Raw genomic sequence first — 13,430 nt, 5'->3', positions numbered from 1 at the left:
CACGTGCTTCTTAAAATGAAAAACGCGAAACAAAGAAATTCGTATTCAACATGACCTGCACGTGCCGATGAAATTTTATTTTGTGTTTTATACGTTTTTAGTTTTTGTTTGATTGAAAGTTTGTAAATACTTTACACCAATGCCGGCGGCCAGTGCTTAAAAAGCGGTATGATATTCTGTGTTTTAAATATTTTGTTGGTATTTCTTTGCCTAAAACTTGAGCAGTTTTATGAGTTGTTTAGACAGATTTGCTACCTGATGTAGACCAATATTACCTTTAATATGCTTTTTTCAACTTAGCTACCAGCATCATGGACAGAGATAAACCGAAGATTTGTATGTGGACCTTATCACGGTTATCACATTCACTGCCGGCGACGCATACGTTTTCTTGATTGTCCAGCGCCCGCTGTCAAATTTGCTGGTATTTGAGGGCATAATGTGCGTTTGTGGTATGCGACAAATCTTGGTTTTAACTGCCAGCCGTAAGATAGTTGTGAGACTGATATACCTATCGATGATATTATTTGTTTAAAATAAAGCGCATCTTGATTTGCTCCTCCACAATGTAGTGTCCCGCTCACTGCCACACAAGTTTGATAATATAAGTCTACGTCAGTGACTTTGATTCTTCTGCGGATCACTAATTTCTCATTCGACCCTTGAGTTTTGAGTTTTTAGTCATGACGTTTACCGTTATCTACGGTTTGACCTATGGCCCCTCAAGCCGAGGGTCGTGGGTTCAAACCTGGGCTCGCACCTCTGAGTTTTTCGAAATTCATGTGCGAAATTACATTTGGAATTTACCAGGAGCTTTACAGTTAAGGAAAACATAGCGACGAAACCTGCACAAAGCTGCGAAGTATTTCAATGGTGTGTGTGAACTACGGCCCGAGTCCTCTCATTTAGAGAGGCTAGTGCCAAGCAATGGGACGTATGGGATGATGATGATGATGACGATGATACGTTTAAATTGCAGCTGATCTCGCGGTGTCTGCAGCATGATGGGGAATGACGAGAAAGAGTGCGAGAAGAAGAAGCTCAACGATGACCTCGTCGCTTTCATGAAGAGGCGCAGCGACACCGAGCTACCTCGCTACACCACACGCCTTCACAACTATGTCAAACTCCAGTCAGTACCATTTGTTTTATTTGTGACATCATTAGAGCCACCCAGCATCCGACCAGCACCGCCTTGACTTTCGGCGTCCACTCGTTGTCGGCAGGTGGTCCACGGGTGGACGCCGCGTTGACAGCGAGTGGACCTCGCGTGGTCCACGAGTGCCCTAGTAGGTAGACACTAAGGCGGCGAGCAGCGGGCTATCACCGAGTGGTCTACTCGCTGTCTGCGCGTGGCAAACTCGCGAAGACTTGCGAGTGAGGCGATCCGGTGGCGCTACGGAGTTAATGTAGTGAGCGCATACCCACAAATCCAAATGAACAATACTTACCGCTCGAGGCGAGGCGGTGCTGGTCGGGTGCCGGGTGGCTGTAATGAGCTGTAACCTTTAGACCGGTGATAGCTTCCCGGTGATCTTCTGTATGCTTATAAGCCTCTTAGATTTAAGGGTAGTTTGAAACATTGTCGGAGTCATATGCTTTTAAAGAAATATGGTCAAATATGCTACGCTTATGGTATTCATTGCGCTCTTCAAGGTAATGCCTTAGAGTGATAATTACTTTGATTAGCGGTATGAATGAGTCAACGAGGTAAGCGCAAATTTCGACACCAGCTGAACTAAATTAGACTATATTATTTAATATCGTTTTTAATGTTTCGAACTTTCGTGATTTAACTGCTCGAACTACCGTAACTTATCTTACCTATCAACGAGTAATAATTAGCTAGAGGTTTCAACAGTCCCGGATTAAGACTACTTTGATGTCCTAAGCAATCCACGCCTGTACCCCCATTCATAAGTAAACTAGCATCGATCTTTAGAAAAATTGACGTATTTATTACAACAAAATAGATCATTACGTAGCAAGCAGGCAGTGTTATGATCCAGAACGTCAACGCTCTATAGTCAATTTAAAACGCGCTGATTTTCAAACAGCCTTACCTTCTATGAGCTAGCAATTTTTTTGGTGCCGTTTATGGTGTCTCTCAAGATGTGATGCCCTAAGCAATTTCATAATTTGCTTATGGGTTAATCCGGCACTGCGTTTCAACATTGCAGTGGCCATGGCATGGTCACGAGTAGTCTACTCATCCCGGTCAGTGATAAATCCTGGTTATGAGAGTGCGAGAAAATACGGTTAATGATTAAAGATTTGTGGACATTTCAGACAACGAAGGGCCGCTGCAGCCAAGCGTCATTCTGACCACCACCACGAGCGCAACAAGTCCGCCTCCCGTAAGCAAGGGGACGCCAAGGAAGGTGATACTACAGACGCGTGAGTTGATGATGATACATCTATACTATACATCTCTGAATTATTTAGATTAGGAATTTTATTATTAACTCAGGGGCTTTCTACATCCCCTTGCTATATTTAAGGCTGTATATTGTTAAGCTTATGGATTTTAGACTTGTATATTTTTAGTTTAATTTCTAGTCACGGGCTCGCGACGTCAAAGTTCCCAAGACGATCCCATAGAGCTTATGGGAACGGAAGCAATACCATGTCCTCGGTACCGCTCTGCTTTTAGAGCATGACATGAGTGCTTGTGAGCTAACTTTGGGGGCGGCAGACGTGAGCTTGCCTTCGGAATCCAAAAGCTTAATGGTTACTTCACCAGAAATTTTCAGAATTAAATTATTATTATTATTATTTTATTTATGACGGTGGAAGCATTCTACACTTCCACTGAACGTAGATATAGTTAGTGTTTAGTTTTGTAACTAAGGGACCCCATACATCCCTGTATTATTTTTTTGTATTTTTTTCTTTACTTGTATACTGTAGTTTTTAAGTATTTTATTTTGTATAAATGACTTTCTGCCAAGTTTCTTGCGGCGCATTCTTCTTGGCAATGATGGTCTTTCTGAAAGCACTGGTAGTTTAAAAAATGACGTGTAAAAGTGCCCTATGCGGCCTATTTACTGAATAAATTATTTGAATTTGATAATTTATTGAATAAAGTTACGGATATAGCTATTGATTGCATATTGATATTGATTGCACTATAGTTATGGTCAGATACTCGTACAACCTAGGGCTCTTCAAAGCTTGAGTGAAAAAGCTGCTGTATTATGTGCTTTGGGTTCATGCCAACTGAATTGCATAATGCCTAAAGGTCACAGCTCATTAAAGCCACCCGGCGCCCGACCGCCTCGTCGTTCGGCGTTCACTCATTGTCGACAGGTCCTCACGTGGTTCACGTATTTACCAGTTGTGTACTATGTGAAGGGTGAGTGGGGAGACAAGCGTGCGAGCGTGCGTGCATAGACACATTGTCATCGCGAACGAGGCCGATTACACACAGTAGTTCCTTTAGTTCCTTTCTTTTGATATTAATAATTATCCTGTTCTGTATTGCCAAAGGAACTACTGCGAATAATACGGCGATTTGGTGACGCTACAGAGTTGAGTAATGAGGGCATGCCCTTACAATTCCGTATAAAGAATACTAGCCGCTTGAGGCGAGGCGGTGCAGGGCGGGTGCGGGTTTGGCTTATTGAGCTGTGACCTTTATTGACTAACTTAACTAAATTTCAAATTGCCATGGTCCCATAAATATTAGTCTTATTTTTATTTAAAAAATAATTATTCCTGAAGTGCCTAAATACATGGTGATTTTTAATCGGTGATCAGGAATAACAAGAAGCGTTAAAGACGGTCATACTGAATAACTTTTCCCATGGGACCAGTACGAAAATCGGGAAAGAAATTCTGGTTTCTTCATTGAGGCTAGTGAGGTGCTGAGGTTTTCTATGAAATAGCTGTTTTTTTACCCCGATTCTCGTATTGGTCCCATGGGAAAAGTTGTTCAGTATGACCGTCCTGATCGCTTTTTATTCCAAATACAAATAACTTTATTACAAAGGGGTTTCTTTAAATGCTGACCTCATGTTTAAATTTCAAAATACGTAAGTGAAAAATATCTAAATGGGAAATAGCAACATTGTTTTCTGACATCAAGTTATCAATTCGGTTGATTTTTACAAGCTTTTATTTAGTTTCAACTCTTCAACGGGTAATATCATCGATTTGCACTTTGGTATGCAAATGTAGTTTGGGTGACAATGCAAGTACAGTCAACAAAAAGTACAGTCAGCAAAAAAAGCTTGTATTAAAAATGAAATTTTTATGGTTAGGTTATTATTTGTTTGCTACCTCAGAACTCCATCATTTATTACTCGTTATTTGTATTCAGTGGGATGTTAAACGTGTGTTCCAGTGAACAACAGGAAAATCCAGAAGGCGGGCGCGTGATGAGACGAGCGTACGTATCACAATGTTTTTTAAGCCTTCAACATCAGACCTAGCTGATTAAACCTGGTTTGGATTTAAGCCCGTAAGGTCACACATGCAATCGCTCGGCACCGCATCGTAACACCTCAAGCTGCCTCAGCTGTTGAGTGTTCTATAAGGAACTCCATACTACCTCATCTCGACTAACGACCAACTAGAGTATCCTAGAGTATCCTCTACAAAATAGCATTAACAGCCTTGTATATAACCAGAAAAATCCCAAAACAAATAGGTACCCTAAAAATGAGCTTTTGGTTCCACCGGTGATGCTCATATCACAGAGAAGATTCACCCATAATAAGGTAGAGGCGATTTAGCGTAGCGACCACATGCATTGATTCGGAAATTCAACCTTATTGTTTTAGTAATAAGTTACAATATTCATTGTAATTATTGAAAATACTACTAGCTTTAAAAATATCCTTTGACAGGTTTGTATTCGATATAAGCTGCTTTTGTGATCATTTCTGTACCTTGTCGCTTTCAGTCGTTACACAATTTCGTATGGCTTTTCAAACATGACGTTGAAGTGACAAGGTACAAAAGTGATCACTTATTTAAGACGTTTGACTGTACCAGGGTGAAACCTTTTAATAATCAATTTCACTTTAATTTCCGTTTCATTTCATTCAATTTATTCGACCGTTTAGGAACAAAACAGATACCTACCAATACCAGGTACAGAAATCAATCTACATACATTGTGCGAATTCGAAGTAACACCAATATAGACCACCAGTCGAGCCATGTCACAATTGAGAATGCGAATTTATTACACTTTAAATATACTCAATAATCGTGCATTTAGCCAATGTCGAAACCGTCGCAAGATATTTTCTGTGACAAATTTGTAATATAACAACATTAAAATTAAAATATTTTAGTTACTTATTATTAATTTATATTTCCATTCTGCCCGTTTCATTCTCAACAATAAATCAAACAACTAGATACGAATGCCACTATAATACCACGATAGTTTTGTTGTGCATAAGCCATAGTTGACAAGCGTAGAGCGACCGCCGAGCGTAGGTATGAAAAGTGAAGTACATACAATATGTGATTGATTTCTGTACTTATCTGTTCTGTGGTTTAGGGAGTGTAGATTTTGATAAAGGTTACGTTTGGAAAGTGTATTGCTGAGCGAGCAGCTAGTATACGAGTGGTTGTGTGTGCAGGCGCAGGGAATGCGGACACCGGGGAGCGCACTCCAGCTCGCGCTCCATGTCTGGAGACCCGCAAGACCGGTGCGGCCGGCGCAGGCGGCGCCGCCGCCGCCGACGCTCGTGCGGGGTAAGCTGCCTTTTGTTTAACCAACTGCGCCGTGGCCCACATTGGAACCTTTAACCCCCGACACAAAAAAAGCTGGTTAGGTTAGGTTATGAAAAGTAAAGAACCAATAATTAAAATTGAAAACAAATTTTGAGCTAAACATTTTTCAGCACAATACGTTTTGACAATCAATTTTGCACAGTAGTAACTTTGATAAGAATTCGAAATAGTCAATTTATGTAGTCGTTTTTAGGGTTCCGTAGTCAACTAGGAACCCTTATTGTTTTGCCATGTCTGTGTCCGTCTGTCTGTCCGTCCGCGGCTAAGCTCAGAGACCGTTAGTACTACAAAGCTGTAATTTGGCATGAACATACATATCAGTCACACCGACAGTGATAAAATAAAAAAAAAAAATTTTTTTTCGGTAAGTACCACCTCCCATAGACGTAGTGGGGGTGATTTTTTTTCGGCTAACCCTAGTGTGGAGTATCGTTGAATAGGTCTTTTGGGGGGTTCAGTGATCTGTTTGCGAAATATTCAACTTTAAGTGCACATTTTCATTAAAATCGTTCTTCCCCCCTCTAAAATCTAAACTGTTGGGTGGAAAAATTAAAAAAAATCAGAATGATAGTAACTATAATCAAATTTACAAGGAAATTTATAGCGGCTAAGATTGCTTCAGAACAAAATTGGAAGATTCCGTACACAATACGAAATCCTTAGAAAAATATCACTTGATTTTTTTCGTAATGGCTACGGAACTATCCTGGGCGTGTCCGACACGCTCTTTGGGCCGGTTTTTTATTTGTACTGAATGTAAGGAAATTCTTTCTTAGCGGCGACGTAGAAGGAGGAGGAGCCGTCGCCGGCGCCGCCGCCGCAGCGGCTGTCGCCGCCGCCGACGCAGCCGCAGCCGCCGCCGCCGCCGCCGCAGCTGCCGCCGACGCCGCAGGCGCCGCAGGACGCGCCGCCGCCGCCGCCGCCGCTGCTAGCCCGCCGGCGCGGTGTATTGTGACGTGTGGGTGAACGCAAAAAAATTGTAGTGTCGTTTCTATTAATGTTTACTTTTTTGATTTGTTCGTTTTAATAAATAGTTGAAATTTATTTGGCTTTATTATGAAAGTAAGTGAGGAAAATCGCTTCGGAGCAAAATGCACAAAACAAATGTACTTTTTGTACGTAATAATGTACCGTAAACTGCTTCAACTTTGCCCTCTGGCTCCAACATTGCCTGATTCGATTTAGAGTCGATAACTTATAGGCACTCTTTAGGTCTTTAAATATTATTACGGGGAGTTCTTGGTTTAAAAACCTAGAAGGTGCTAACTATTTTGCAAAGTTTTACGCTTGAAGCGCTTAAGCTGTCGATAGAATTCAAGAACTTCCTGGGGCCTTTGTCTTGCCGAAGGATTATTCGCGGTAGTTCCTTGGCTGTTCCTTCGCACTCAGGAACTATTGCGTTTTTTTTTCGCTCTATTTACAAAAGATGAAGGCACAAAAGTTCTTGCAAAGGTACAAGGGCGAAAAAATAAAGGTAGTTTGTGAAGGAACTAGTGCGAAAAAAACCGCAGTGTTTCCTTTGGCAGTATAGAAAAGAATTATTAGTATGAAAGGAAGGGAACTAAAGGAACTACTGCGAATAATCCTTCCTAGGTATCTAGGCACCAAATCTCATCCAAATCCGACCGGCCATTTAAGTGCGAATGAATAACAGACTCGCATAAACTTTTAAGCGGCAATTACACTGAGTCGTTCGCCGCATGCTACATGCGGCGACCGCAAAAGTGTAAGGCAGTTGTCTCACCGCCGGCGAGGAAACGATTGGCTATCGACTATTTTCTCGCTCAAGAAACGAACAAAAGATATAAGTTCCTGTGTGAGTAAAAGAGACATATATTATTAATAAGTTGATCGCTGGCGGTTCACACTGCCGGCGAGAACTCTCTTTACATCTTTGTCGCAGCGACAAGAGCTATAAAACTCGCTGAGCTATAAAACTAGCTCAGCGATACTCGCTCAGCGCTGTTAGCTTGGCGGCCGCCCGGCTCGAGCGAGTGGAGCGAGTAATCGCCCGTCGTGCTCGAACACTAGCTTTTCACTGCTCGCCCACTCGTTTCTAGTTACTCGCTCTGCTCGCTACTCGCTCATCGTCGGCGGTGGGACAAGTGCCTAAAGAACACGGTAGTCGGCTGCATTCGGCGAGCGACAGCTGCCACCGCCTTATTATCGCCGCCGCAGTAGACGGACAGACTTGTAAAGGCGACAGTCGTCCGCCGAAGTACCTAGTTTGAAACAAATTGGGCGACCGCATTAGGTGAACGACGCAGTGTAATTGCCGCTTTACATTTATTACTTACTCATGCGTTTTAATTAATTGGGGAAAGCAGGCAAAAACAAAACTCATTTTATAAAAAAACTTAAGTTTATTTTTTACTCATGTACAGTCGAACCATCTGATTCCTGATCCACTAGGCCCGTAGAACGTTCTCTTCTCACAGTAGGTGACGTGACAATTCCCTTGTCAAGCAATGCAATGTCACTATGACTTTCTACGAAAAGGTTTTACATAGTGGGTCACATTTATTTCGATAGGTATAGTCGACCAAGAAATTCGTTTAATTTGATTTGTAGCGCTTAAAACGTCAATGCCTATTTTCACTCACAAATCAATATGACAATCAGCCTTGTTGTTTAATTTCTGAAGTAGGTAGGAACTGTAATTAAAATTGGTAAAGCACTTTCTTGGTCGACCATACTGTCGAGGAAACTGAATCGTTGGTGGAACGGTGGAACCTTTTCATAATCACGCTTTGATTTCATTGGCAAATGTTTGGGATGTCAACATGACATAAGTTAAATAGCACAAAAGTTCCACTGTGGTACGTTATTCAGTTTCCTCAACTGTACTTGCTATCAATTCCCTATTATGCCTAAGTACAAATTGAGCAATTTCTTATTTTAATAAGTTTTTGTTGAGCAACTCTTTTTTAAAACAATTTTTAATATACTTTTAACTTTTTTTTTGCCGACAACTGTTGATTTTTGTTATCGCCAGTCACCGGTGATCTATTCTAACCTGCCAAATCGTAAGTCAATCTGACCAAAGAAGGGGACGGCGGGTAAAGCCGAGTTTAGACTTGCAAGAAAAATCGCGCAAGTTGCAATTCATTGCAGCGCTCGATTGACCACTACAAACTCGTTGGCTTTACGGCCTCGCAATGTATTTAGTGCAACTTGCACGATTTTTCTTGCAAGTCTAAACTCGGCTTAAGGGAAGGGAAATGTACAGTCATCATAATAATTATCTGAGCTGTCTAGGTGTTCAATGTTCATAAACACTTGAATACGACACGTATTGTCAATAAAATTTTGAAAGAGTAGAGCGAGTTCAGATTTTTTGAACACCTTAATAAATGAAATCCTTTATTGCACACGAATTCCTTTATGCGGTATTTGACATATCGTCACTGCTTTAAAAAAAAACTCGTACCTCAAAATCGACTAATTTTAAAAAATAAGGAAAAAAACTGGCACGTGACGTACCATGCCGCAGTAGAATAAAAATCTACTGCATGGAGAAAAGCACTTTAGAAAGAGATATAGATATGTAGATTTTCAAAAATGCGCCATATATTAAATTGTTAACCGATATTTTTTTATAAATTTAAAGGTTAATAATAGTAACAAATTCAGGAGTTGTCAAATAACTTATTGGTGAGAGTTATTGTTATATTACAAAATCATAAAGTTATTTATGTACAAATTAATTACATTATGTTATTAAAAATGCTCACGATGGCGACCGTACCGTGGTACAGTCACCAATATCTGACACAGCAGTGTGCATACAACTTTATTTCTAGGGCCAGTATGTTCCGATGTGATGTGGCAGATATTAATGACTGTAGGAAGTCTTATCCTACCAAGTCCATTCGCACTTGACCCATTTCTTATTTTGAATGAGCTATAATATAGATCACTGAGTATAAGTAGCCGAGGTACTGAGAATACCCGAGTATGTTTCGAACCAAACCGTGGTTCCTTGTCAAGGAGAGCTCAAACGGAAATCGTTCGTAACATACGAGCATGTCTCGGCTATCAATACGTGAGTGACCCAAGTATCTAAATTTAACCTCTTCACCGCCACAAAACAAATGAAGTGACGTACTCTGTACGCCACAGAAAACCAGCGATTAATTCCGAGCTGATTGTTGGTCATGTCATGTATTATAGATGACCGACGACCGTGGCGTGTGAGTCATTCCATTGGCTGTCACGTTTAGATGACCGGGGCGGTGAAGAGGTTAATAATTAGCTCTCCTCACAAAGTATTGCTAGGATGAACTATCATTGTTCTTAAAATCTATATCAGACTAAACAGAGGACCTCCCAATGAAAACCTTTAGCACCATTGACGTTTGACTAAATCCGACCGTTTGAGTCAAGATCCATCCCATCAAGACCTCGGAACGGCAAGCGCAGCGTAGGACGTCTTCCAACGAGATGGACGCCCTGATTAAGCTGCGGGTTCGCGGTGGATGCAGGCCGCTTCTAACAGAAGCAACTGGAGGTAGGGGAGGCCTACGTCCAACAGTGGATGTCCTACGGCGTGACGTACCCGTGGTCCAACTATAGTTTGTCCAACTGCTTTTCGACGGAGTTCCGCCCAAGGGCGGAGCTCCTCTTTCTGGGTATTTTGCCCTTCGGGCAACTGAAGTTACCAAACTAACCAAACCTACCTATTTTTGTATTAAAATATAATATTTATGGATTGGAAAAATTAGTTGGACCACGGGTACGTACCGTCCTACGGCTGGTATGATGATGATGACTCGAGTATTCATCAGATTTTGACCATGATTTCGTCCAAGGTTTTCCTGTGGAGGTCAGGAACTGTGGTGTCCTGGTGCGGTCTGCCGATCGGCAGCAGCAGTTCCAGACGCTCGTTTAGCGGGCGCGCCAGGAGGTCCCGCAGCTTGGAGTTGCAGTTGAGGGGGGTGGATGTCAGGGCTACCAGGCCACAGTACTGGAATGATAAGAAAAGGGTTATAGCGTCCTATTCAGACTTGTGGACTATTGTTTTTATGTAAGAGGGGGAAAATGAGCATGAGGGTCACATGGTGGGAAGCAATCACCGCTGCCCATGGATACCTTTAACACGAGAGTTATGGACCAAGTTATCACAAGTTAAGTGGAGTTTACACAAGTGCGTTGCCAGCTCTTTGAGAGACTGATAGGCTCGTTGTTTAAAGATCTCAAAGTTGTACTACTCCGAAAATGTAGTCCCAGGACATAACACATCAATAACATATATAGACTTGATAGATATATATATAGGCTTGTTTGATTTTTTTTGCCCACACGCAATTTCTGCATACATTTGAGGAGCCGATAAACTCACCTGAATTGCTGCCAGCAGTATTCCAGCAGCAATAGCGACGCTGACCTCACTATAGTAATGCATTCTTTTCTTATTATCTGCCTTCCACGAATGAGTCTGCCGGAAGACCAGAAGTATAGCTGGAGCATCCGTTATATACGGCTTTGGAGGCTGGGTGCCAAAGGGTCTTAAGTCCGCCACCCATTGTCTGGACATCCTCTTCCTGTAATTTAAGTCTTCCTCTTCTTCCACGATAGCTCTGATGGCTTCTTTGACCTTCGGGTCCTGGACAACTACGAAGGTCCAAGGTTCAGTGTGGGCTCCAGATGGGGCAGTTCCTGGAATTGAAAAGTTTAGTTTTCGATAAAGGTTTTTTTGGCTACTTAAACTTTTAAAATGTAAGCTATTTCTTTGTGTCAAATTTGACTGTTGTAGAAGTATGTCAAAGTATTTTTTTCATTGTTGTTATTTTGAAATTTTAACGTTTATAAGCGATTAAATTATCTATTTAATAATGGTTTTGTATTAAACCCAAAATTATTAATGATGAATTGTGAGTATTGAGCTAATTTATTGTTATTTGATACAAATCAATAGTCGTCATGTTTTGTGCGAGGCACAAGACAAAAATAGTTATTTTAATAGCTTTGATTTCTTCAACCGTAATTTTGTACGCATGGATTAATATCTACAGCAGTCATAAAGCGTCTGAATGGCGGAAAAAATATTTTCAAAACGATGATCCCGAAGATGATACAACGGCTGACCAATTTGTTTACGACAAGCTTAAAAATAATGCCAAAAACAAAGAAAAAATACAAACAATGAAGAAGTTAATACAAGAAATCAACGAAAATCAACACATCAATAATAATAAAAAATTCAAATCTTTTAAAGCTGAAAACTCTGTTGTAGTTATACAAGTGCACAAAGATATAAAGTATTTAGCTGTGCTTCTAGACTCAATAAGGCGTGTTATTGGAATCACCAGATCTCTCATTATCTTCTGCCATGACTATTACGACGATAGAATCAATCATGTGATAAGAAACATAACATTCGCAAAGGTGATGCAAATATTCTACCCGTACAGCATACAACTGCATCCTAACATATACCCTGGTAAAGATTCTCAAACTTGGGATGCTTGGATGAATGGTGAAAATACGAAAATTCGACGAAACAAATTTCTGGCACAGAAGAAGTTGTTCTGGTGGTGGATCATGAACAAAGTCTTCGATGATCTTGAGGTTGTTAAGCGTTACAACGGTTTTATGTACTTTTTGGAGACAGAACTGTATGTAGCTAGTGATTTCATCTTTATGGCTAAAATGATGGAGCATCTTCGACCCGTGTATTGTCCTGATTGCGTGATTTTGGCTATGGGAGCTCACCGGCCTAAGCTAGATAATTATCCTCAGCGAAAAGCCAAAATAGTTGTCAGCACTTGGGGATGGTCTAATTTCACCAACGCTGGCTTTTGCATCAACAGAACATTCTGGAACTTCATCAAGAAGCATAGCAAGCACTTCTGCTATTTCAACGACTTTGGTTGGGACTATTCCTTGAGATACTTAGCATCAAAAACACCCAAAAAACAATTCTTTGCATTATCTCCCGAAGGACCTAGAGTTTTTCCTACTAGTGGTTGCGGCTTATATTCCAATGGGACACTTTGCAATTTGAACAAAAATTACGTAGATGCTGCGAAATTGGTTTGGACGGTGAGGAAGGGTTTGTTTCCCCACAATTTTGATGTGAAACATGATGACGTCATAGAAAGGAATGCTGATTTGGGGCGCGGAGAATTTGTGGATGCCAGGGATCGTGAAATGTGCATGTTTTTGGCCAGTAGAGGTAGACGTGAGTATTATTAAAAATCTATACAACCTAAATTGAATTTTGCTTTTATTGTATTCAACCATGAAGGGTTTACGGCGTAACCATCACTGTCGCTCTCACATACGTTTCATTTGCTATCGGCGTGCAGTTGGCGTATATTTCCGCCCACTGCGATGCAGTTGGAATGCAATCCATTACCCCTCTTGAGGACCAGAGGCTGCATGTTAGTCCAACTTGCACTTGACTGATCTCAAATACGGCTAACATCTTGGTATTTACGTAACCTCATGCTTACCAGCAGTCATTATGATGTTATCTAACACCTCATCTGGTATCGGCTCTGGACTGAACATCCTCACGGTGCGTCTCTTGGCCATCAGCTCGTAGTACTCCCTGGAGCGCTGGAGCACTTCATCGTCAGACCTTCGGAGTGGCTTGTAGGGGATGTGGGGGGTGTCTTCTGGGATGGCTGACGTCAGGATCGGATCGCCATCGCTGTCATCGGGGAAGTCGCGTT

At 41.4% G+C, this 13,430-nt stretch overlaps 2 protein-coding genes across 2 annotated transcripts; one reads left to right on the top strand and one right to left on the bottom strand.

Moving 5' to 3' along the window:
• LOC141434537 (uncharacterized) lies at window positions 1-6,683 on the top strand. The gene is made up of 6 exons (XM_074096958.1): window positions 1-166; window positions 980-1,132; window positions 2,290-2,397; window positions 4,346-4,390; window positions 5,598-5,712; window positions 6,528-6,683. The coding sequence occupies exons 2-6, from the start codon at window positions 1,002-1,004 to the stop codon at window positions 6,681-6,683; spliced, it is 555 nt and encodes a 184-aa protein (XP_073953059.1). The 5' UTR covers window positions 1-166; window positions 980-1,001.
• A 2,001-nt stretch (window positions 6,684-8,684) lies between these two features.
• LOC141434266 (iodotyrosine deiodinase-like) lies at window positions 8,685-13,430 on the bottom strand (the record flags this gene model as incomplete). The annotated part of the gene is given in 3 exon segments (XM_074096658.1): window positions 8,685-10,717; window positions 11,093-11,409; window positions 13,209-13,430. Coding segments are annotated over 3 exon segments (722 nt in total), but the record flags the coding sequence as incomplete, so codon positions are not given.

The sequence above is a fragment of the Choristoneura fumiferana genome, chromosome 13 (genome assembly GCF_025370935.1).
Source record: "Choristoneura fumiferana chromosome 13, NRCan_CFum_1, whole genome shotgun sequence".
Taxonomy (NCBI): domain Eukaryota; kingdom Metazoa; phylum Arthropoda; class Insecta; order Lepidoptera; family Tortricidae; genus Choristoneura; species Choristoneura fumiferana.
This window is presented reverse-complemented; position numbering and strand designations above follow the sequence as displayed.